General features: G+C 40.0%; 1 protein-coding gene across 1 annotated transcript in view; it reads right to left on the minus strand.

The window, feature by feature from the left end:
• Nucleotides 1-2,239: 2,239 nt before the first annotated feature.
• Nucleotides 2,240-27,761, minus strand: part of LOC124550952 (fumarate hydratase, mitochondrial-like) — a 90,984-nt gene continuing 65,462 nt past the window's right edge. The window contains exons 5-8 of the mRNA XM_047125765.1: nt 27,317-27,557; nt 23,139-23,342; nt 12,750-13,042; nt 2,240-2,802 (exon numbers count right to left, since the gene is read on the minus strand). Of these exons, the coding sequence (XP_046981721.1) occupies nt 2,671-2,802; nt 12,750-13,042; nt 23,139-23,342; nt 27,317-27,557 (870 nt within the window). The 3' untranslated portion in view covers nt 2,240-2,670. The remainder of the gene's footprint in view (nt 2,803-12,749; nt 13,043-23,138; nt 23,343-27,316; nt 27,558-27,761) is intronic.

Genomic DNA, 27,761 nt, shown 5'->3' on the forward strand with positions numbered 1-27,761 from the left:
TCTCCTTACTGCACACACTGATTCTGTACACACTATGAATCATACGTGAATACTTTTAGGTGAAAAGAATACTGCATTTTGCCATTTCAATTGAAACGTTTTCACTCACTACATTGTACTGTGTCACCTAACACGCACCTGCTACCTGCACAAGATTTCTACACAAATAAATGCCTCACAGTGGAGGGGAAATATACTCCCCGCCAACAGCTGGCTTCCAGCTGGGCAAAACAACCCGTAATATGGGACATGCTGATAATATGAAACTTTTAACACATTTTTTAAATGATTCAAGTAATTAATGCTTGCATTTTGCCACCTTTTGTTTGATTGTTGGTAAGGCAAATGCTTTGCTGTCATGTATATTATGACAATCTTAACTTCTGATATTGTTTCTGGCACCATGATGCTGGGTAACAACCAAGGGATAGAAATTAGCTAACTGCTAAGCAAATAAATATTTGCTTCAAATAAAAATTCAGTTTCTTACAGGAAAATGACTTCACTGTTAGCTTGCAGCTGCCACATAAGACTTGTTATGGTACAGAATAACACTGAAAGTAGATAAGATGATTTTTGGACTAAGACTGAAATAAAACCTCAATTATTTACTCTGAGAATTTCTCTGTGGAATAGTGACGCCCCTACTGCAACAACTGCCTATACTGGGAGATTTGTCTAGCTGAATCTGTCTTAGTTTTATAGGTCTCTTACTGCTTCATTTAAAAAATAAATAAATAAAAATTAGAGAGGGAAGTGAATTAGGCATATTTCTGTAGCACTTTCTGTGGAGTGCTGCAAAATGCTGTAGTGGATCTTGTTATTTAGCAGGTGTTACATTGTACACTGCCAATGGGAAAACTACGTCATTTTTGATGGGATGATGGCATAAACCATCTGGAGGGAGTAAACGTATTGAAATGGTTCAGTGTCGTCCGCAAAGAGGTAGCACAGGGGCATAGCTACTGGAATGCAATCTGTATCTCTCCTTTAATAGGGATTGCTCACAGCTAGAGGGCTGCATTTTGTGCAAATATGTGAAGCAAGCAGGCAACCATCACCCGGAGATGCACTCGTGCTTTCTACAGCTGAATGAGTGAGTTTGAGAGGGGACAAACTGTGACCTTCCAAAGGGGGGGGGGGGGGGGGGGATGGTGCTTTTGGAGAACTACCACAAAAGTTGGATGTGCTGTTTCCGTTGGGCAACAGTGCTGGTATCTGTGGTCACATGAACATTTTCACACCCATAGATGAGGTTCTGGACATCCACACAGCACTGTCACCCACCAGGATCATCATATTGTGAGGGCATCAGTGGCCAATTATACAGCTACCACAGCACAGATAAGATGACTTGTGAACCCAGACTTGTCAACAAGAACTGTTACGAATGGGTTATTAGCAGTGGTACTACGGGCACACACACCTCTAACCTCTCTTCCACTCGTGCCACAGTATCAACATGCACAGCTGGACTGGTGCCATCACAGGATCACTTGGAAGATGGAATGGTGTGCCACTGTCTTCAGTGACGAAAGCAGATTCTGTCTGCACACAAGTGATGATCATTTGCACATACAATGTAGACCTGGTGAGCTTTGTCTTATAGAATGCATTTGTCCAACACACACTGGGCATACCCCACACCTTATGGTCTGGGGTGCGATGAGCTACAACTCTCGTTCATCTTTGGAGTTTCTGACGGTGATGCTAACCACCACTTGGTGCATGCAAAATCTTGTTAGACCTGTTCCTTTACTATTCTTGCAACAGGTAGGTGATGTGTTCTTCCAACTGGATAATGCTCACCCACACAAGACCTGTGAAACTACAAATGCTCTGCAAGAAGTGCAGCAACTTCCTTGGGAGCACAATCTCCAGACTCGTCTCCAATTGAGCATGTGTGTGATACGATGGGACGAGAAGGGACTCTTGCAATTCATCAACCAAAAACTCTTACAGAACTATATGGACAGGTTGGGCAGACATGGCATAACATATAGTGTTGCAGTATTTGCATTGCACAATCAACTGGGTGCTAGAGTCAGCTCCTACATTGCTGCCAATGGAGGCGACACCATATGCACAGTTGCAACAACAAATCTTGAGTGAATTTGAAACCTCTAAAAGTATATAGTTTTTTTTTTTTCCCCCCCCCAGTGTATACTGTGGACTACACAGAATCCATTTTTCACAAGTAGTTGTCCAGTTACAGTCTACTTTTAAGTATGCTGACATTATTAAAGACAACACATTTATTAAAAATCTCTGTACAATAGAACCAACATACACAATCACAACAACAATACAGATCTTTAGCTACAGTTGTTTTTTAATTAAAAATTAGTTACAAATTTTTAATTAAAAATGAGTGACAAACACAAGGAAAACACTTGAAAAATAATATATGGTGACAGCTCGTGGCAAGTGACTCTGTGGTCAGAATACAATGTCCTGCTCCTCACTGCCTTAAGTAACAGGCTTTAGCACAAACTGAGTGGACAACAGAGTGGCTTTTCATTTGGATACGGTCGCAGAAGTCCCTATGAACTGATGATGCTCATGTTTCTCCAACATTATCAGAAAATGTGTTCTTGAATACATGAGGCTAAATTGTATCCCCACAACATGGAATTGCACCAGGTTAATGCTGCAGCTATTATGGTCCTTTTACTTCGGGCCCAACATGTCTTGCGGCCTCACCCAGCTCTCGAAGTCTGCCTCTGTGAGGTATCCCAGCTTCAAGGCAGCTTCCTTCAGGGTTGTGCCTTCTTTGTGGGCAGTCTTTGCTATCAAGGCAGCCTGAAACAGAAAAAAAGAAAATTAAACCTGTCATTTGGAAGCTCTTAGGTTAGAATCTTGACAATTGCAGCTACTTTTTTGTTATTTCTAAGTGTAATAAAAAGAGTGATTATTATTTTTATTCAATTAATTTGTTTAAACCTATTTTTTATTTCTAATACATCGCTGCATCATTTTTTTACGCTGTATCAACTTTTTTATTTGCTCTTATTTTTATAATCATCATTCTTTTTTTGTCTGGAATCTGCCTGTGCTGCCTGTAATCTGCAACCAAGTGCCAACCAGGACTGCTCACTGGTTGGTAACATGGCAGCTCATGTAGCCAGTATAAAGATAGTTTCAGGTAACCAATGATAGCAAGAAATTAGTTTGCTTTTAGTGCTGAAACTGAAACTTCCCATCTTGAGTATGCTCATAGAGGTTAGCCTTAGAAGCCACAAACAAAGCAATCACAATTTTAGTTCTGCCAAAGATGGCTAATCGCTGTTTTCTTGGATATATTGCACATCATAAGGTTATGGTTAGGTTAAGTCACAAGTTTAAATTCACTGCTACAAAACTCATACTCTGCCACAGTTCAGTCACTGGTCACTTACAATCAACTGTCAGCAGAGCATCTCGCATTTCTGTCATACCTCCCAGTGGCTGATTCCAACATTTCTGTGTGTTACACATTAACAGGATTTGTGAATTGACCCACCATGTTCCTGTGTCACTCATAACTGAATGGTAGCCGGCAGCCGATGTGGCAACACTGTAGCAGCAAGTGAGAGACTATCAAGTAATTTTAATCGGACTATAGCCACAACACTAGCTATAGAGCCATGAAGTAAGACTTTGATATTCAAGAGAAGATTATTTTGCATGTCAGGTACACAGGTTTTTGAAGAAGCAAGCAAAATTACATACACAAAGAAGAATTCAGATGTCTTAATTCACTAGCAAGTATGAAATGCATCCAGGTAGTGTCTTTAAAACTGAACTATGACTCCAGCTTTCATTAGTATTGTTTCAAAATTTTCACTTGTTTCTCATTACAACTGAGGAGGAAATCTGAAAGCAGAATGCTAACAAACATAGCCTGAAGAAAATCAAGCACTTACAGGTTACACCCTCGTTACAGACAACTGGAGACATTGATGGTAATGATTGTTTCACATTTCAATAGCTGCTATGTATCAGATAGTTTCTGATGTTTGCAGTAAGTGAAAAAGTTCAAGAATTTGATTACAGTACATATAAGGAAGGTAATGTCAATAAAATATGATTAATGAAATGTGAAATATATATAAAACCTGTCACAGACTACCTGATGGTATCTACTGTACAGGATATCCAAGGAATCTGGTAACCATTGGCTCCAAAATGCATACCTTAAGAACTATAAGTACTTTTTCCTCTTTATTACTGTAAAACAATGTCTTCTACTGAAGAAGAGCTTGTAGCTCTTAAAGTATTCACATGTTTATTGGACTTTTTTCCTTGCTCTGGTCCATACTACCTTCCCCCAACACATGGAAAGCAAACAGCTTGCACTAGAAGAGATTTGTTTTACAGTATTGATGATGAAGTGCTGGTAGGTCTTAAGTTATGCATTTTATAGCCAGTGTTTACTAGAACATTTTGCTTTGAATGATCATTCCTGTCCTCTCAACACCTACAATTCCTCCTAAGACACGATATAGCTATTTAGAGGGCAGCAAGTAGTGTATTAGTGAGTAAACAGTTTTTAATGTTAAACAGCATAATAGATATATATTCAAATCAATTTACTTTCAGTGAAATTTATTGTGCTGTTCCTTTTTAATAAATTTGATAATATAGCAGCCAAGTGACAAGTGTGATTATAGTGCTCATCAAATATTCCTTGATTGTATTTTTGTTCTTTTCTGTCTGTTTTTCCATTCTGAATACCTTTTGCAGTATATTTAGTGCATATTATATTGTCGATTTGCCTGTACAATGAATTTCCAATAGTTGTTTTAAAAATCTTACATTTGTTTACATACTGAACTTAACGTTTGTAACTTGTATATTCATGCATATTTTTATAAATATGCTTTATCTGCAAATAGCCATATTAGTGCGTATTTTCCCGTCACACATGAGAAGTTGTGGCATCTCTGTGTTATATTTCGGAACTATCTCAAGTTGGTTTAAATTGCTGTTAGGTGTGACTTCTGACAAACATTAGTTTACATTTACCTGACATTTCAGAACTTACAGTATTAACAACCTTCTACATCTGCACCTATTCTCTGCAATCACTGCAAAGTGCATGGCAGAGGGTACATCCCATTGTACCAGTTATTAGGATTTATACCCATTCCATTCACATATGGAGCGTGGGAAGAAATATTGATTGATTGCCTCTGTGCGTGCCATAATTATTCCAATCTTATCCTCACAATCCCTATGTGAGCAATACAAAGGGGGTTGTAGTATATTCCTAGATTAATCATTTAAAGCCAGTTCTTGAAACTTTACTAATACACTTTCTTGGGCTAGTTTATATGTACGTTCAAAGGTCTGGCAGTTCAGTTCATTCTGTATCTCTCTAATTTTCTCCCACGGATCACACAAACTTGTTACCATCTGTGCCACCCTTCTAGGAATATGTTTAAAGATCCTCTGTTAGTCCTGTGTGGTCTGTCCTACATACTTGAGCAATATTCTAGAACCAGTCACACAAGTGATTTTTAAGCAATCTCCATTGTAGACTGACTGCACTTCTCCAGTATTCTACCAATAAACCAAAATCTACCACATTAGTGAAATAAACATAACATATTTCATAATATTCTTTTAGTGTTTCATATTCAAGCTTTTTTCTGTTGCTATAAATATTATTTGACAATGAGTGGGAACTGTGGGAGCTGTTGTAGGAAAGTGGGATGCATTGTGGGAGTGGTAGTAAATGGTATCACAGTGGGGGATGTAGTGGGGAGGACACTAGGGAAATCACTGAGGCCCTCTCCTGGAACTGTAGAAATGTAGCAGATCTGTCCCCTTCAGGCACAGTTGGATCAAGGTAGGAGGAAACTCTTGAGGATGACAAGGAGGTGGGTGGTTGAGAAATGACAGTTAGTAGGAAGGCTAGCAGGAGGAGGATGTGACCCGATACTTTTGTTGTTGTTACCAGCAACACGTTTCAGCTGCCAGAGTTGAGAGGAGAGGAGAGGAGCCTCGGGATGATGCAGGAGTCGTAAATGTGCAATAGACTCTGCCAGTGATTAGGAAGGTTACAAATAACACTATTAGGAAAAAGAGAGAACTGGTCTTACATAGCAGTCACAGAAGTAGTGTAGCCCTTCAATTATGAGGCAAGTTAGGGGAGAAGTATCATGTCACTAGTATTTTCTAACCGAATGCTGGGCTGGATCAGGAGACTGTTTTAGGGCTTTTGTATATGAATTTTATGAAAGATGATCAGGTAGTGATAGTGATTGTGGGGGCAGGAAACAGCCTTGACATGGAGAGGGTGTACACAATAGGTGGTGACCTGATAAGACAGCTTCCCTAACTTGTGCCACAAATGTGAGCACAGTGTGACAGTTCCAGCAGCACAATTGACCTAATCTTGGCACTGCTGTAAGGCATGTCAATGCAGTGCTGGAACCAGTGGGGACTACTGGGATATTGGGCTACACTAGGAACAGTCTGCACCTCGACATGTTTGGGAAAGGGTCGTTGGCGGAATTTACTAGTGAGAGTACAGCGGAGTGATGTGGGGTCACACTTAGTTAAATACTTGTTGCCAAGGGTAGGGGAACTCTGGGTCTTCTTAGAATAAACCATGAGAAATGGCTCACTTTTCTTCGAAGTATCTCAACCACCCTAGAGATTTCCACACTGTGTATGTAGGCAATGGAATGTGACACTATAGTGTGCAAGCACCACAAAAATTTGCTCAGAAGTATCATTATTCATCAAAATGTGCAGCCTATTAAAAATGAAGTACACCAGCTTAAAGATGAATTAAAGTCTTTCAGCAACATGGTAGTACACATTATGGAGCATTGGTGCAGACATGATGAATTTCAGCATATAGTGCTATCATCACATGAATGTGCAGGTTGCTACTGTAGGCCTACCTTAAAGAGTGGGTGATCCTGTATCTACACTATGTGATGATAAGTATCTGGACACCCGGCTGAAAATGGCTTAAAAGTTCCTGGCGCCCTCCATTGGTACTGGTGGAATTCAATGTGGTGTTGGCCCACCCTTAGCCTTGATGGCAGCTTCCACTCTTGCAGGCATACGTTCAATCAGGTGCTGGGTTTCTTGGGGAATGGCATCCCATTCTTCCGCAGTGCTGCACTGAGGAGAGGTATCAATGTCATTCAGGGAGGCCTGGCATGAAGTCGGCATTCCATAGGATTCATGTCAGGACTCTGTGCAGGCCAGTCTATCACAAGGATGATGATGATGATTAACCACTCTGCCAAAGGCTGGGCATTATGAAAAGATGCTTGATTGTGTTGAAAGATGCAATCACCATCCCAGAATTGCTCTTCAACAGTGAGAAGCAAGAAGGTGCTTAAAACCTCAATGTAGGCCTGTGCTGTTATAGAGCCATGCTAACCAACAAGGGGTGGAAGCCCCCTCCACGAAAAACACGACCACACCATACCACCATCACCTTCAAATTTTAGTCCTGGCACTACACATGCTGGCAGATGACATTCACCGGGCATTCATCATACCCACATCTTGCCATTGGAACACCATATTGCGTACTGTGATGAGACACTCTACACAACGTTTTTCCACTGTTCAATCGTCCAATGTTTATGCTCCTTACACCAAGCGAGGTGTCATTTGGCATTTACCGGCATGATGTGTGGTTTATGAGCAGTTGCTCGACCATTAAGTCAAAGTCTTCTCACCTCCCGCCTAACTGTCACAGTATCTGCAGTGGATCCTGATACACTTTGGAATTCCTGTGTGACGGTCTGGAGAGATACCTGCCTATTACACATTACGACTCTTCAACTGCTGGCAATTCTCTGTCAGTCAACAGACGAGGTCAGCCTGTACGCTTTTGTGCTGTAAGTGTCCCTTCACGTTTGGACTTCACATCGGAATCAAAGAACCTAGGGATATTTAGGAGTGTGGAAATCTCGCATACAGATGTACGACACAAGTAACAACCAATCACCTGACCATGTTTGAAGCCTGTGAGTTCCGCGGAGCGCCCCATTCTGCTCTCTCACAATGTCTAATGACTACTGAGGTCGCAGATATGGAGTACCTGGCAGTAGGTGGCAGCACAATGCACCTACTATGAAAAACTTAAGTGTTTGGGGGTGTTCGGATACTTTTGATCGCATAATGTATATCATGGATGGCAAACAAAATAAAGGTAAGGAAGATCTGCCCACAATTAGGGTAGATAAACATTTTTAATTGTTAGCCATTGAAGTACAAAGCAAGAATCATTCTGTGTGTTTACAGCTCACCAAGTGGTAATGTGGACACTTTCTTCAACAAATTAACTGATGTTCTGGGAAGAGTCTCAGCCCCAGAACTAACGTCATAATATGTGGAGAGATGAATATTAACACATATAGACTTCCTAAACATTTTGGAAAGTTTTGGCGAGGCACAAATGATAAACACTGTTACATGGATTTCAAGAAGTTCAGTTTCAATTTCAGTCCAGGAGTCATCGGCAAGTGCCCTCAGTGCATGCGGCAGTGAAGAACAAAACTATGTTTTACATTGCAAGTTACCTGAAACAATGTGTGTGTAAATCAAGGAACATTTTACTATATGGAATGACTGAATGAGACAATGCAGTTGTTATGACATTAACCTTGTATTTGGGAAGATGGAGCTGATCTGTCCACCCCCCCCCCCCCCCCCCCTCTCCCAATCTGGGTTTTCTGCAGTTCTGCTCTATCCCCACAGGCTACCTGTCCTATCCGCTTGGAGCTGGTTGTGTGTGCCGTGTGTTGTGTATTGTGTATTGTGTATTTTGATCTACTGGTTGGCAGTTCATTACTTTGACTTTGATTTAGGAATCATTATCAGCTTATCCCTGGAAGAATAAAGATAAATGAAAACAAATAACAACAAATGTACAAAGCTTGTGCTTATTTACTCTGACCTTGTCTGATGGATGGATCTTATGAATTTGCCATCTTTCTCATGTCTCTAGTAGGACCTTGAGTGTTTTGGCAATTTTCTACCATTTTCTTCTTTCTTTTTTTTTTTTTTTTACCCTCTTTGGCATTTGTGCTGTGGATTTCTCTGATCCCATCAGCACTCATGCTAGTTATATTCTTATATCCCCAAAATTAGATTCACTTCAAACCACTTGCAGGTCTGGTCAACAATAAGAGTACTTCACAAACAAAACAGCACATGAATGCTGTGTTAATAGAACCAAAGCAGAGAAGACACTGACTCCCTTCAGTCGACCATCAAAGGATCGATAACGAGTGGAACATGAGCAAGCACTAACTAATGCGAACTGAACATGACCAAATTTAATTCACTCATGCTTGCCTACAGTTTACACCACAGATAATTCTCATTCACTGATGCTCTTTCACATGGGTTCATTCTGGTATAAAACAGGCTTGAGGCACATTGCTTGGGGGGGAGGCATTAAGTCACCACCAGGAACAGTTTCCTGCCACTGGTTGGGCTAAGCCTCTGTATTTTTCTCTGCCCTGCCATCACAGGGCTCCAGTCCTCTCCTACACTCCTTTCAGCCATCTAGCCTTAAGGTCAATTCACAATGGACATGAACAGCAGACTGTCAAAATGGTGGCACTCACACACACAACCAATATCAACAATTGTTGGGAAAAAAATTAGGCATCGACAGTGGCGGATGAATAGTGACATCACCTGTTAACATCATACGTTAACCTACTTTAATCACACTCACTATACTATTTTCAAGAACCTACAAGGCATAATAGAATGTATTGAGAACAATGTAATGTGAGATTAACATTACATATGAGGGTTGCTCAAAAAGTACCCAACCTTATTTTTTATTGCTAAAACCAACAATGGTATCGAGGCACACGTAGCATACATAGGGATGTAGGTATACTTAGCACACATGTATGATTTTTTTCACAACTGTGGAAATAACCTGTCCCTGACTAGTTGCTGACAAGTGAGTGACAGTCATCAGATTTTGTATTGTAGGCAAAATCTGAAAGTGGAACAGCATCAGTGCATCAAATTTTGTTTTAAACTTAGTGATTCGCAAGTTGAAACAATTCACAAGATTTGACAAGCCTTTGGGATGAAGAAATGGTACCACATAGATAAAGGAGTGATACAACTGCTTCAGGGCCTGCCTTAACATTCGCAAACGAAATTATTGTGGATCACGTCAGGACCCTAGTGATGCAGAATGGACAAATCACAAGCAGAGAACTTTCAGACGAGGTTAAAATTAGTACTGGATCCATTCACTTCATTTTAACAGAACACTTGGCCTTCAGGAGGATATCAGCAAAATTTGCACCAAATGTGCTGACAACTGGGCAGAAGAAACTTCGTTTGAAGATCGCAAATGACAGCTGGATACAGTTAACAATAATCCCAACACAAAGATCACTGATGACGAGTCTTGGATTTATGGGTACAAGCCAGAAACAAAGTTCCAGTCATCCATTGTACAGAGACTCAAAAATGCGAGCTACGTCTGCAGAAATGTGAAAGTCACCCTGACCGTCTTTTTTTTGACGCCAGTGGTGAGGTCCATCATGAGCCCACCCCAGAAGGTACTAATGTCAATAAGTAGTACTCTTTCACTACGATATTGCACCCACACTTAGTTCTCAATTAATTCAGTTTTTTGGCCACACATAACGTGGCTGTGGTTTGTCGGCCTCCATACTTTCCTGGCCAGCACCGAGTGACTTCTGGTTTTAGCCCTTATGTGAAAAAGACTCAAATTGACCACATTTTGTAACAGGGAAGGCATTATGCAGTGTATGACAGAACGGCTGTTCACCATACCAAAAGAGGCTTTCCAGTAATGCTTCCAGCAGTGGCAGCAATGTTGGGAGAGGTGCGTAGAGGTTGAAAGGTACTACTCTGAATGTGATACTTTTTGAACAGTCTTCATACAACCAATTTTGTAGTTTGTTAACATTCATATACTTACAAGTTTTTAGATATGCTGGATTTCAAAGGGCAGAGATAACAATGTAATATGCAAGCACAATAAACAGCAGCCAGTCAGCAGTACATTACTGATCATGACACACTGTTTTATGTACTGTAGTTTTGAGGGGTTATATAGAAGGGAACAGGTTTACACATCTAAAATTTGCTGTTCTACTCATTAGAATAAATGCCTAAAATACCCCAGCTTTTTTTTTTTTTTTTTTTTTTTTATTTCTGAGGTCAGTTTGCTCACAAATGTGTATTGTGGTCATTTTTTGAAGGAGCTATAAATCTCAGTTTCTTCTAGAGCATTGATTACTCTGCCCTTTTCTATCCTACGTAGCACCTTTAAAGATCCATTGATGCTGTTAGTGTTACGATTGCAGTTTTGTAGATGTGCACTGAATCAGAATTTACAGTTCTTGCTTAAGTTTGTGTACTCCACAAATCAGTTGGAGAAACATCTAACTGTCTACCCCAAATACAAATGAATATCTTGGATAAAGAGTCTAAGTACAATGTAGCATTTGCCATGATGGAAGTACTGTAGCGTTGAGGCTACCAAGTTGGTCCTCGAGGTATGGACACAGTGGCATTGTGTGCGCATAAGCTGTGCTGTGTGAATGTGTGTGTGTTGTCTCCTTTGGAAGAAAGACTTAGTCCTACAGCTTAGACATTTTAGCATTCATTATCGAGCCTGTCTGCCTCCTCTACACAGTGAGCAGCAATCTATCCTTTCCACATTATTGCTAATCCACCTTGGACTTCACAGTGTTTGACTAAACAGAATGAGATTCAATGCAGTGGTCCAGTGCATCTCATTCTTGACACAAAATCCAGCTCCATCATGTACAGAGACCATTAGCAATCAGCTGCTAATCAGGTGAGCTGTGAAGTAGTTTACATGTGCAATTAATAAAAAGCTGAGCCCTGTGTGAAGGGCACTAAGGCACACAAGTTATTATACAACTCTTATTTAGTGTCAGCTCTGTTACATTGCTATGGCTAACACGAATTTTTAAATTAGACTGGATAGCCAAGGTCAGCATGTACTATAATTTTTAACATTCTCTTAAAATCTACACACTATGTTTTCACATGGCATAGCTTGTTCCCAAACAAATGAAAAAGCTCAGCCATCATCATCATGTTTATTTTTCCTTGTATTTTCTCCAGCTTTCTCACAACTTTCTCCTTTTTCCTGTCACATCTATTGGTGTCCTTGCAAACATTTCATTATGGGTGGTTAAGTCTACATCTACATGGATACTCTGCAAATCACATTTAAGTGCCTGGCAGAGGGTAGTATTTGCCAACTTACTTGCCTCTTATTCCCACACCAGTTATCGTGAATGTTTTTGTCTCTTTTCCATCCTCCTTTTTACTTTGATTTATTCTTACCTATTCTGACTGCTTTTAATTTTTCCATTTGTTTTTCTCAAATTCACTTTCTATTATCATCTCTGCCCATTATATGTTCCTGCATATATTTTTCTTTTCAATAACTCCTAACTTGCTGACACCGTCTCTATTGCACCTGTGTTATAAATTTAGATATATTTGAGCCTACTGCTTCACAACATTTTTAGCTTTCTGAATTTCTTCTTTTTTAGAAACTTTTCTCATCTTATCCTTACTTTAAAATGATTTACAGACTTCTTCCTGTACCCTACTCCCATATGTAAATGGACTGAATCTATTAAAAAACACTTTAAATATGTGACAACAAATCATAGCTCAAATGTATTAACACCTCTTCAAGACCTGTATGACTGAACTGAAGAATAGAGTTTCATTCTACAAACCTTATCATAGCCAATATGAGGATTGAGAGCGGTGACCAGCATAAGAGATTCATTCATCAGTTTGGCAATCCTTTCTTTATTCGCTTTGATGCCAACAACACAGTTGTTTGTAAATGCACAAGAAGAGTCAGCCAGCAGCCGAATGGAGCGCAGGACATTGGCAACCATCATTGGCTTGAATACGTTCAGCTCAAAGTGGCCGTTTGAGCCACCCACAGTCACTGCTACATGGTTACCCATCACCTGAGCTGCAACCATCGTGATTGCCTCACACTGAGTGGGGTTGACCTTTCCTGTCAACAAAATGACATTATTAAGTTTTATGTCCCTCAAAGCAATTCTCTCAAATGCTATAAATATTTTTAAACACTTTTATAAGATATAAATGTACCCACCAAAACACCTCATATTTAGTGCATCCAAATAGTTCAAAAACTACTGATCAATTGTGAAACGAGACAGGACTGGTCTAAGAAACCAGCATTAAGGTATTTGCATACTTTTTGACTGAGGAACCAATGTATCTCATGAATTTCTGGAATTAAATGATTGATTACTGAAATAGGTATAGTTATTTCAAACTTTTCTGGATGTGCAACACTGGCTGCAGACTGCAGATGTTCAGTAACCTGCATAAATGAGATACTATTACATTCCTTTGTGTGAAGTGCCAGCCAACTGAAATTGTACAAAATATTTTTTTTGTTTTTTTGTTTAGTCACAATCACTGTTTACTTCATGACTGCTTACATCACCAGTTTCAGCAAGTCTTTACTTTTGACGTAAGTGGTATGACTGTTTACAAAAAGGTACCCTTATTTTACGAAACTTATGTTCCTCAATCTTGATGATGTTCATGTATACAGAACTTTTTTCTTTAGATTGGAGAAAGTTTTTTTTTTTCCATGCACACTTTTCTTAAACCAGCATTGTAAATATCTTGGTAATAATTTTTTAAATTGAGTATTATGTTACAGTCATACATCACATTTATTTATGCTACACCATTGTATTGAATTCTACAAATAGCACTAAACATTCAGAATAAGAGGAGGAGGAGGAGGAGGAAATGAAATGATACATCACAGGTTGAAAGGATATGTGGTGATATTTTAGTGACAAAATCGAGCTAAATTTAGAAAGAACTTTGCAGTATGAGCCACTTATCAATATGATACTGCACCCCCTTGGGCCCGGACGCACTCACTGATTTGGTTCGGAAGGGTATAACATAAAACAACTGTATACTCTCCTGAGGCAAGCTAGCACACAACCACTGTAACTGGTTCTCGATATCCTGCATACTGGCAATGGGATAGAGTTGATGTCCGAGCTCACACACACGTGTCTATCAGGGATAGATTTGGGGATCTAGCAGGACAATTCATAGACCACATGCCATGTGTGAATGAACATTGTTCTGCTGAAAAATTGCACCACAATACTGTCAAACGAGAGGTAACACATGAGGCCAGAGAATGATTAACCTACAGCTATGCCCTCAAAATTCCCTCAGTCGCTACCAGTTACAACCTGGAGTCACACCCAACGGCTCCTCACAGCACGATGCCAGAAGAAACACAACAGTGCCTCACCTGAACACTGGAAGAATAGAACATTTTCATTTTCACAGGTTGTCACTACACTTGCCAATGTTCACCTGGGGTAGTGTAGAACCACAATTCTCTCCTGAACACAATTCCATGCCATTCATCAGTGGTCCACACTTCCTGGTCAAACACAGCCATTTATGCTTTGGTGGTTTTATCAGCCTACTGATGGGATGGTAATTCCCTAGTCCAGCTGCTGCCTGTCTCCCACCGCTGCTACCACATGACAGAATGTTGCACAGAGTCCATTACTCGTTCTCAGGTGGTAGGTGCAGATCTGAAGCGGTTACACTGTGGTCGGTGCACAATACGGTGATCCTATCTCGTGGTGACCCAACTGGAACCTCAATGACTAGTATGCCTGCCCTGACATTCTTGTGCAGTCTGATATCAGACCATTGTCACATCGGTCTGCACGATATTGCACAATTCGACTGGCTGGCCAAAAAATGGAGACTCACAATGACGCCTCTTTGAAACTCAGTCAGGCGACAACACCACTGTCAAATACGTGTACACGGCACCTCTGTGTCATTCACAGTGCTCATCATTCTATATAAGATGCTGCTCACACTCTTTCTATACACCAGGTGTGGTAACAACACAAAAGATGAAAAAAAACTAATATAAGCTGGTGGCCATTATACCCATTACAGAGAACTGCAACTACGTTCACTTACATACCCACAAAAAGCATATTTTTGCTTTGATTACACTAATACATTTACTACAATTTACATCCACTATCATTATTTTTACACACAGTCACCATCACTACTGTAATGGTTACTGTTTGTCACTACCGTAACAATAATAAGAATGGGGATTTTTAGAACAGTTTCCCACAAGCAAAACATCAAATAATCGTAATCCAATTGAGGACTATAGCTGGTTCCTGCCAGCTCTGTGGCCAGGAAAGATGACACCTTACTCTTCAACTTAATTACTCTACAATTTATTTAGAGATGCCCATGTAATAAAGATAATCAAATCGAAGGAGAAGGTGATGAGTATTCGGAAGGAGAATAATTGGCTTTGGATCAGCTGCGAGTATCTGTACAGTGGGACAGGAGACTGATGAGCTGTTTTACATGCCTTCTGTTTCCTATCTCGAGAAGTAGAATAATTGCCACCTTCACTCTATTTTGTGGATTTTTTTTCGAAACATTCTGAAAATAATTATGGATAAAACTATTTGGTTTTGCAGCAGAACCAGAAAACAATCTGTGAAACTAACAATACGATATCCAAAGCGAAATTTATGGGAGAAATATCTCAGTAACTTAAAGTAAAAACTGTTGTAAGACAAGGGTAGGCCTCTCACCTTTACTGTGTTTCAGGGGATCATTGCTCATGTCAGATGCAGCTGGAGCCCACAGTTCGGCCACAGCAGCCACAGACAGTGGTGTGACATTATGGATATATTTGGAATGTATGAGGGGCATTCAATAAGTAAGGCAACACTTTTTTTCTGAAAGCAGGTTAGTTTTATTCAGGATTCCAATACACCATATTATTCCCCACTCTTTTGGCTAAAAATCCCTGTTTTTCAATATAATCTCCATTCAATGCAATGGTCTTAAGCCACATTACTGGTGGGATCATATATTTGCATGGTACACACTACTGGTACGCATGAGACCCAACATCTCACTGCATCAATAACCTCCCCATCATTGATGTACCATTTCCTGCAGAGTGCACCCTTCATTGGGTCAATCAGATAGAAGTCTGATGTTGTGCAGAGGGGATGAGGAAGAACAGTCCAATGAAGTTTTGTGAGCTCCTCTCGACCGTGCAGGCTTGTATGGGATGTTGCATCATCATAGAGAAGGAGAAGTTCATTTGAATTTTTGTGGTGATGAATATACTGAAGCGATTTCTTCAGTTTCCTATGGGTAGCACAATACACATGTGAGTTGATCATTGAAGCATGGAGAAGAATATTAAACGGAATAACCCCTTCAGAATCCCGGAAGACCATTGCCGTGACCTTACCGGCTGAGTATGTGGCTTTGAACTTGTTTACAAAGTAGAGCTGATGTGGCACCACTCCACAAATTCAAATTTTGTTTCACTGTCTCTGACCATGCTTGACAAATTGTCATGATCAGCCTCGTAATGTGCAAGCAGTTTCGCAGAGAGGATCCTTCATTGTTCTTTACGCCCTTCTGTTAGGGAGGCACAGATTTTTGGACCAACTGGTGGACAAATGTGCCAGTTCTACCAACAGACATTCAGTCGAACAGCGAGGCATTTGATTGTGATCCAGAATCACCTCAAATGTGATTGCCCACATGTTCCAATATTGCAGGAGTCACAGCTGTGTGTAGCTGGCCAGCACGCAGGAGATCGCACAGTTTTGTGCGACCTGGTTGCAATGACGACAGGCACCTCGCTCAATGAGTCATCGAGCTTTTTTCACAAGCAGGACTCGGTACACATTCTGCAAATGCCTATGAGTATATGCGATGCTATGGTTTTCCAACGCAAGAAGCTCGGTGATAGCTTTCTGCTTGGAACACACCTCCCTTACAGACGCCATTTTGAAGGCTGTGTATAGTGCCACCATCAATCGCAACCTCATGAAACTATAGTGGCTATTCAAATGTTCAAACGTGTGCGAATGCCTAAGGGACCAAACTGCTGAGGTCATCAGTCCCTAGACTTAGATACTACTCAACGCTAAGAACAACACTCACACCCATACCCGAGGGAGGACTCGAACCTCCAGCAGGAGGGGCCACACGATTAATGACATGGTGCCTCTAACCGCGTGGCCACTCCACGTGGCTGTATGGCTGAAGTAGAAATATTTCACCATGTCCCATAACAAATTCCAGATTTTTTAAAACCAAAACAGGCATTACTTATTGACTACCCCTTGTAAATGTGAGTGTTGACTCTGCTCTTCTTGCTGATCCATGATGGATAAATGACTGATGAATGGTTAAGCTCAGCATTGGTGCTTCCACCAAATAATGGCTCGAGCCCCTGCATGTGTCAGCATGAATAAAAAAATTGAAAAGCAAGGAAAAAAAAAACTGTCTGCATGGCCTCTGTAATGCACAGTCAGATTTCAAAATATTGGCTATGTTTCTATCCAGGGGCCAACTAATGCATCTGTTGCATTAACCCTAAATAAATTAAGTGAAGTTCAATGCACGCAGGAATACTGCAGTGGAACAAATTTCATTTCACATGGGATTTTAATTTTTCAACAGACAGTTTATTTGGGAAAACAAAGTATCACTTCTCACATTTCATCTTCAATTATTACAGAAATGATATACACATGTGCAAATATTTAAATAGGCTGAGCAGCATTATGCATTCGTTGCTTTTGCAAAAGTCTAAAACTGAAGTTCCGTAATCACGAACTAATGATATTCAATGTGCAGCTCATCACCAGTCAACTGCAGGAGTTAAGACTAAATCACCTAACCCAAAATATTCAGAGTCCACATGCCAAAAATATTTCCAAGTATCTGCGATCAACTCTCACAAAATATTAGACCTACCAATGCAACCAGTTCAACTGATGTACAATTTTGTAACTATATATCAAAATAATTTGCAATGAGTTTTATAAAAGAAATTTAATTTCTGAATCTGTTTTGGGCATTTAGTGTCCTTCATCAGAAAATTATACTGATCACATTATTTTCAAGTGTCAACAATAACACATGCATAGTGCACTATGAACCACATGACAATGGCATTTTTCTTTATGCATATTATTGTTGACACTTGCAAATAACGCGGTAAGTATAACCTTCTGAAGAAGGGCACTAAGTGCCCAAAAACCAGTTAAGAAATTAAATTTCTTTCATGCAACTGATGGCTTATTATTTTGATATACACAACTAAAGTTACTGAGGATAGATAAAATAGTAAATTTTCTAAGTCCATGTGAATTAAAAATGTTTCAGAGTCTTTGCGATCAACTCAAGCTAAATATTATAAGACCACAATCAAATATTCATAAATATTTCTGTACAGTCGTGCATACACTATGTGATCAAAAGTATCCGGACATCCCCAAAAACATACGTTTTTCATATTAGGTGCATTGGGCTGCCACCTACTCTGGATCAGCAACCTCAGTAATCATTAGACATTGTGAGACAGCAGAAGGGGGCACTCCATAGAACTCATGGACTTCGAATGTGGTCAGGTGATTGTGTGTCACTTGGGTCATACGTCTGTACTCAAGATTTCCACACTCCTAAACTCGCTAGGTCCACTGTTTCTGATGCGACAGTGAAGTGGAAATGTGAAGGGACAAAACTGTACAGGCTGACCACCTCTGTTGACTGACAGAGACTGCTGACAGTTACGAGGGTTGTAATGTATAATATGCAGAGATCTACCCAGACCCTCACACAGCAATTCCAAATTGCATCACGAATGACTGCAAGTGCTATGACAGTTAGGCGGGAGGTGAGAAAACTTGGATTTCGTGGTCGAGCAGCTGCTCGTTAAGTCACACATCATGCTGGTAAATGCCAAACGATGCCTCGCTTGGTGTATGAAGTGTAAACATGGGACGATTGAACAGTGGGATAACATTGTGTGGAGTGATGAATCACGGTACACAATGTGGCGATCTGATGGCGTGGTGTGGGTATGGTGAATGCCCAGTGAACAACGTCTGCCAGTGTATGTAGTGCCAACAATAAAATTCGGAGGTGGTGGTGTTATGGTGTGGTTGTGTTTTTCATGGAGGGGGCTTGCACCCCTTGCGGTTTTGCATGGCACTATCACAGAACAGGTCTGCATTATGTTTTAAGCACCTTCTTGCTTCCCACTGTTGAAAAGCAATTTGGGGATGGTGACTGCATCTTTCAACACAATTGAGCACCTGTGTATAATGCACGGCCTGTGGCAGAGTGGTTACATGACAATAACATCCCTGTAATGGACTAGCCTGCTCAGAGTCCTGACCTGAATCCTAAAGTACACTTTTGCGATGATTTTGGAACACCGACTTCGTGCCAGGCCTCACCAACCAAGATCAATACCTCTCCTCATTGCAACACTCAGTGAAAAATGGTCTACCATTCCCAAGAAACCTTCCAGCCCCTGATTGAATGGATGCCTGCGAAAGTAGAAGCTGTCATCAAGGCACCACCATGCTGAATTCCAGCATTACCGATGGAGGGCGCCACAAACTTTTAAGTCATTTTCAGCCAGGTGTGCGGATACTTTTGATCACATAGTGTAAGTCTTGTCTGTTCTCCGCTTTGACTGCTGGACGAATGCAAAGTGCCCGTGACGAAAATAGCCTCTGTTGCTTAGAGCCTCGCACAGACTTGTGTGGAAGCCACAAACTTCTGACTTCTGTACATATACTTAAATTATAAATTTAATGTTACATATACATGAACTTGTAATTGGATAGGCAACAAATCTTCTTGCCAAATAGTGGCAGAAGAAACACACACATAAAAAGTTGCCCAGAACCTCAGGTCAGCGAAGACTTACCAGATGGGATGAGAAAGGAAGACAGACTATTAGGCACTGACCCCAGCAATCAGTCTTTCCTTCTTATCTCATGTGGTAAGCCTCTTGATCCGAGGTTATGGGTGACTTTTTTAACTCTTCTACCTTGCTCTGAACCTCATTAGTCCTTTTCCTTCACCCCTTTCCCTTCCCCTTCAATCCTTCTGCCAGAAGGACCACTGGTTCCGAAAGCTTGCAAACTTTAATACTTTTACATGCCTATGCTTGATGAACAGATTTTTTATCAATCCATGGTATTTTTGTTGATATATACAAGAATTTGGATGCGAATTTCATCAGCTTTTCAATGCTGATTGTAGTTTTTCTTTAGCTATAATTGATTGGTCACAAACAGTGTTTTTGTCCATGTGGATGCATTTTAGATCACAATGTCTTGAATACAAATAAACAAGTAAAACTAAATGCAATCATACATCCCTAATAACATATGTTTACTAATGTTGCTGCCACTTTCACTGTTTCATGTTTTATTTGTGAGACAATTTACTTTTTCATGTGTAGAATACACACTCCACCTGCAATTTAAACTGCATAACATTAAAAAAAATATGCCATAACCATTCAAAACAATCTACCATCACCATTCACTCACTGAGACCTGTCTACTGACACTACATCCGTATGAATCACTTGTGGCATTAGTGAGTTATTAATTTTTTTGCATCATTTTATACCCAAAATATTTAACATTAAATAACTTGAAAGCTGAATCTCATAGTGAGGGCACGTCTATTCACACACTTGTCTACATTTTGTCTTCTAAGCTATGGGACTGGCTTCTGTCACTAGTTTGGTTTAGTTTTTAGAGTTTCCCTTACTTAATATTTTCATTATTCAGTCAGTTTTGTCATGGCGGCTGCTGCCACGTATGGATAACAACCAAAGCTTTTCCAATCCAGCAAGGCCCCCACAGCCGTAGAAACACACACACTCAGCTATCACAACATTCGTCGACTCAGCTGGTGAGCCGGTGACATTCTAACAGCACGTGCATGCACGTGGACGTACCGTCTTGGTTGGTTGGTGTGTGTGTGTGTGGTGTGTGTGTGTGTGTGTGTGTGTGTGTGTGTGTGTGTGGGTGGGTGTGTGTGGGTCTGGGAGGGAGGGAGGGGATATTAAGTAAAGTGTGTAGCTCTTGCAGGTGATTTTGTAGTGCTTTCAGAAAATCTGTTGGAATGAATGGTCAATAGATTTGGCCTTCGAATTTCAGCTGAAAGAACATAATTCACGAAAAATATAAAAATGCACCAAAACACATACACAAACAAATAGATAAAATATAACAAATTACTAAATTTAAATACATTTGAGAGAGGACATAGCGTAATATACTAGAAATATTAGCTATAGATTTAAGAGTTAATAAAGAAAAGAGCACATGGTTCAACTATAAATATATGGGCAAGAAATGCCTGTCTAGAAATAAGAAACTAAAATACTACAAGATGGTGATGACACCTAAATGTTTATATGCATGTCAATTCTTAACCATGAATTCTAAGCTGGGCGAAATAGATATAGAAGATGGATTATTAGAAAAATAAGAACGCAATATAAAAATTAGGAGATCTGCCAAAGTATGAGGGTGATCTGAGAAGTTGTCGACCTGATAGTGAAAACAACAGCTTATGCTTTCAATTAAGTTTCATTTACCAACAAAATCTTCTCTAATATCAATACATTTCATTCATCAGTGTTCCAGTACCACTATCCCCTCTATCTAATGTTCCTCTAAGTTCTACAAAATACCCACTTACAGTAACAACTGCTTCTTGAATGGACAAAAAGCACTGAGTAGCGAGGAAATTCTCCTGTTCTGAGAATAGGTGGAAGTTCAGGAGAGCCAAATCTGGGGAACAGAATGGATGTTTCGGCACTTCATTGGGCAAATCATTCAATTTCCCCATTGCCAAGACACTTTTGGAGGTGGTGCCTTGTCCTGATGAAAGACTTTTTCCTTGTTCGCACCAGGTCTGTTTTCACAAATGCATCCAGTTTTGTTATAAGTTGAGAGTAGTATTCTCCTGTTATGATTTTACCTTCTTTCAAAGTAGTCAATCAACAAAATTCCTTTTGCATCTCAAAACACTGATGCCTATGATCTTTCCTACTGATGGCACCGTTCTTGCCTTCTTTCGAGTGGCAGAATCTGATTCTATCCACTGCACAGACAGAAGCTCTTTAAAATTCAGATGTGTAGTGGTGAATTCGTGTTTCATCCACCATCATGCATCAATGTGAAAAGTCACTTCTGTTTCACTTAAAATGCATCAAACACTTTTCAGAAAGTGTCACGTGAATGCATTTGCGAGCACACATTGCACCCATCTTGCGCAAAGCTTTCTTGTGTTCAGTTCCTGGCACAAAGTGACCCACAAATTCTTTTGATATCCCTAGAGAATTAGCAATTTCACGCACCTTTATACGCAACCTTCCAAATCATATTGTGTACTTTGTCAACGATTTCCAGTGTGCTCGCAATTTATCGATGTCCTTTGCGTGGATCATCTTTGATGCTTTCACGGTCACTTTTAACTCACTGCCCATTTCTTCAAGGTGGAAATTGAAGGTGAAGAGCTGCCATATACATTTACAAGCCACAAATGAATTTTGGTTGGTGTTAAACATTCTTTTATGAAGAATTGAATCACTGCACGATATTCAATTTTTTCCCTTTTCAACACCACGTGCACCACAACTGCTTCATACAATTGCCTACAGTCAACTCTGCCTGGAACAACTTGCAATTTTACATAGTGTCTACTACCATTTCACCAACATGGGAAGGGGGGAGGTTACATGAGTAGTGCTGTGATCTCTGGTTGAAGCCAAGAACTTTCTAGACAGTCTTTGTATAAAGAAAACATCATAATAAATGACAAAGCTAAGGTTAACCTCTTCTGGAGATGTCTACAGAGTGTGAGAACAAACTAACAACACAAATGTTCCTGTATTTCTGGAAAAAAGTAAACATTATCACAGACTAGAGAAATAAGACGGGAACTAGAAATTAACAATATCAAAGGTAAACAACTGAAAAAAAACTTTATAAAGTATAAAGTACCAAATTTGGAAGGCTTTCAAAGCAGAAAAAAGAAATCAGGGACAATATAGGAGAAAGGAAAAGACAACACGGAGAGAAGATGACGAGTACTGGAAAAATAAGCAGCATCAAAGAAAGAGGAATTTAAGTTATTACACCATCTCAGTTCGCCAATAAGATGCTTTTAAACTGCTTCGGAGCAATACCTACCCGGCATAATACTGCTGCCAGGCTCATTCTCTGGCAAGCTGATTTCACCAAGACCGCAGCGCGGACCTGACGCCAGAAACCTGATGTCGTTTGCAATCTTCATAATGCTACAGGCAACCACATTCAGAGCACCCGAGACCTCCACCAAGGCATCATGCGCAGCCAAGGCTTCGAACTTGTTCGGTGCTGTCACAAATGGAAGACCTGTAAATAATTAAAAAAAACTGCTGACAGTCTATTCAAATGACTGACTCTACCACATGAAAACAATAGAATAGAAAACATTTAAACAACAAATAAATGTAGGAAAACACAAGGCAATATCGATCCAATGACTTATCTGAAAAGTAGGTTAAGGAAAGGCAAACTTATGTTCACATCAATTGTAGATTTAAAGAATGTAAACTGGAAAACAATCTTCGAAATTCTGAAGGTAGCAGGGAAAAATGCAGGAACTGAACAGTTATTTACAACTTTTACAGAAAAATAATGATGATAATATAGCTTAGCAAAGATTCTTCTTCTATCAAGAAAGTTTGTAAACTCTTTTGCTTTGTAAACTCTTTGGAATATTGTGAATACCGCAGAATGTAAAGTAGTTGTGAGCATGCCTCTAATGGAAGTAGACTAATTTCTTATTTTGTCAACAACAATGTGAACTCGTGTTCTGAAGTGGAATTGTAAAGCTGGTGCGACATAAAAGAATGGGATAAAATAAAAAGACATTCATAACAACACGCAAATCATCAGTTATTCAGTTCAACAAGAACCCACAATGTTATAAAAATTACAGACTCGAGAAAGTATAACCTAGATGCAAGACCTGAAGCCAACAACAGGGAGATAATGAAGATAAGTAAAAATTTTTCCTTTTGTATATCTTATGCCTCATGAAGCTTTTGAAAATAGTAAAGAGACTAAGAGAATTTTAGTAGTGATGCGTGGGAGGGTAATATTACTACAAGATATAGGATGAATATTAACAACGGTGAAACTTGGATAATAGAATGTAGTGAATAAAATGACAGTGCTAGGGGAATTGAAGGCAATAGACTGGAGTGCAGATTGTGGAAAAGTGAAATATGGATGATAAAACAGTTCAGGCAAAAGAATAGTAGCATTTGAAATTTGGTAAAAAAGAAGAATGGTTAAGATTAGATGAGCAGATGGAATAACTAATGAGGAAGTAAAAAACTGAATTCTAAAGGGAGAAATTTATGGTACAACCTGATTAAAAGAAGCAATACTACTGCATCTAGGAATTGTCAGTTTGGTAATAGAGGGAAGTGTGGAGAGTAAAAATTGTAGAGGGAGACCAAGGCTGAAATACAGCAAGCAGCCTCAAATGGTTACCGTATTTACTCGAATCTAAGCCGCACTCGAATCTAAGCCGCACCTGAAAAATGAGACTCGAAATAATGGAAAAAAAAAATTTCCCGAATCTAAGCCGCACCTGAAATCTGAGACTCGAAATTCAAGGGGAGAGAAAAGTTTTAGGCCGCACCTCCAAATCGAAACAAAGTTGGTCCATTCTAATATGGGACACAATTTGGGTATAATGAATGACGATACAGCTACAGTAGTTTGGTTCGAGTCTTAAGCTTAGCAGTTAAGCTTTACCAGGTAGCCATTGCTATGCGTCAGGCGCTCCGTCCGTATTTATACGGGTACCCTTCCTTTTTCACGTGCTTCGTCTGGTTTGGATCGATTGCTTATTTTGCTATGATCTGATAAGTGCCGTTTTCTTTGTTATAGGTGTTTATGTCACTCTAAGCTGAAAATGCATTACTGTGCTGTGTCATACATTGTTTGTCGCATTCTGATAGTGCGTGTTTACGGCGTGTCGCCGCTCGCGGCATGGCTTGCTTTTGTGCGCGCTACCGCCGCTTACAATTAAAAAAACAAGAGAGAGGAATCATCTCATTAGCGAAACAATGGCAAGAGACTGCTATTTGTTGTTACTTACACTGCTGTTTTCTTTGATAATGATCAACAAGAACCAAATAATAGACTGCGTATGATAGAACATGTTCTCAACGAGAGTTAGGCGAAAATTTTCCTCCATTTGAAAATCTTTGCGGCCGCTTCTTTAGTACGTCAAATTCTGCAGAGAAATTAGAGTCGTCTTAGATTTAAAAATCTAGTCAGTTGTCGTGCTTCATTTCTGACTGTATCACTATTAGGCACAAGAATAATACGAATACAAACATGACACGATACGTATATTCTTCCGTGTTTGCTGTTGTCTCTAGTTTCGTAGTTTATTAGGCAGACAGGATTTAAATGAGATAGCAGGAAACACGAAAGAATACATGGCAAAATGTTTATATTCGTATTACTCTTATGGTGAAGAGAATACTGCATGTGATTCAAATTTCATCAGGTTCCTATTAGCAACCATCTCTCCTCACAAGTAGGAAAAAGTTCAGAACGTAGAGTTGGTCATATTGACAAACATCCCAAACAGTCTTGCAAGTCAGATTTTCGTGGTACATTGAAATTCTGCTACATTCGAAGATGAACAATACGGAATTTGTATTATTTCGTTGGATAATGTATGAAAATGCAGTGGTCGAAACTCGGGGCGGAGAAAAAAAGCTCGTCTTCCATCTTTTTTTAAAAAAAATTTATTTACTGACCCACTGGTTTTGGCGCCAGTATTTATCTTTGTGCCCATAAAGCATGGCTGTGTAGCGCTACATATATTCGACTGCAGAAGTTAGTTGTGGTGACACCTACCAACATTTTTCAGAACTTCCGCTTGCTTTGCACTCTATTCTAAGCCGCAGGCGGTTTTTTGGATTACAAAAACCGGAAAAAAAGTGCGGCTTAGATTCGAGTAAATACGGTATACACTGAGGTGACAAAAAGTTATAGGATACCTGCTAATATTGTGTCAGATCTCCTTCTGACCGGCAGAGTGCATTAACTTGATGTGGCAGGGACTTGACAAGTCACTGGAAGCATCTTGCAGATATTCTGAGCCATACTGCCTCAAATAGCCATCCATAATTGCGAAAGTGTTGGCAGTGCAGGATTTTGTGCACGAACTAACCTCTGTATGTCCGAAAAATGTTTGATCGGATTCAGGTTGGACAATCTGCGTCACCAAACCAATTGCTCTTCAAACCAATTGGGGCCTGCTGTCATCCATAAAAATTCCATCGCAGTTTGGGAATATGAAGTCCATAAATGGCTGAAAATGGTCTCCATTTAGTCAAGTGTGGTGATTTCCACTCGACGATTGGTTCAGCTGGACCACTTTCCATGTAAATACAATCCACAACATTATGGAATCACCATCAGATTGCACAGTGTCTCACTGACAACTTGGGTCCACTGCTTCGTGGGGTCTGCACCACATTTGACCCCTACCATCAACTCTTATCAATTGAAATCTAGACTTATCTGACCGAGCCACAGTTTTAAAGTCATCTAGCGTCCAACTGATATGGTCACGAGTCCAGGAGGGGTGCTGCAGGTGACGTGCTGTTAGCAAAGGCACTCTCATCAATCGTCTGCTGCCAGAGCCCATTAATGCCAAATTTCACCACACTGTCTCAACAGCTATATTCGTCATACATCCAACATTAACTTCTGTGGTTACTTCACACAGTGTTACTTCCTGTCAGTACTGAGAACTTGACACTAACACCGCTGTTCTTGGTCAGTAAATCAAGGCCGTCGGCCACAGCATTGTCTACAGTGAGAGGTAATGCCAGAAATTTTGTATTCTCAGCACACTTCTGACAATGCAGTTCTTGGAATATTGAGTTCCCTAATAATTTCCGAAATGGAATGTCCCACGCATCTAGCTCCAACAACCATTCTGCATTCGAAGTCTTAATTCCCATCGTACGACCATAATTACATTGTTAAACTTTTCACACGAATCTCCTGGATAAAATGACCTCTGCCAAAGCACTGCCCTTTTATACCTCGTGTACGTGATACCACCACCAGCTGAATATGTACATACAGCTATCTCATGACTTGTCACCTAAGTGTAGATTGCAGTAGTCACTTGGAAATGATGAGGCTGGCACAAGACATCTAGCATAGAGTGTTACACCAAACTATTCTTCAGACAGAAGATCACAACAACACTGACAGAACACAGAAAAGAAGAAATTAAAACTGAAATGTTTGTAAAAAGAAAAAAATCTTAGTGCCCTTACATGTCAGCTCACTGATCTTCGCTGCACATTTCTCAGCAAAACCGATGCGTGTGTTGAGTCCAGTTCCGACTGCCGTGCCTCCCAGAGCCAGCTGGTACAGCCTCGGCAGTGTCGCCTTGACGCGATCTATCGAGTTGGCCAACTGTGTCACGTATCCACTGAACTCCTGTCCCAGTGTCAGAGGCACAGCGTCCATCAGGTGAGTGCGTCCTATCTTTATTATGTCCTCAAACTCCTTTGCCTGAAAACGAGTAGGTATTTTACATTTACTAAAACACATAATTGTACTTCAATTGCGTGGAAACAGGAATGATCTTATTACGAATTTTCATTTCTGAAATTACAAACTAAGAAAGCTTTTTCACTGATGTCCTCTACAAGCGCCATTCAAATGTAAACTAGAATTTTGTTCATTTGACTTGTGTAGCAATGTGAACACTGTGGT

The sequence above is a fragment of the Schistocerca americana genome, chromosome 9, assembly GCF_021461395.2.
Source record: "Schistocerca americana isolate TAMUIC-IGC-003095 chromosome 9, iqSchAmer2.1, whole genome shotgun sequence".
Classification (NCBI taxonomy): domain Eukaryota; kingdom Metazoa; phylum Arthropoda; class Insecta; order Orthoptera; family Acrididae; genus Schistocerca; species Schistocerca americana.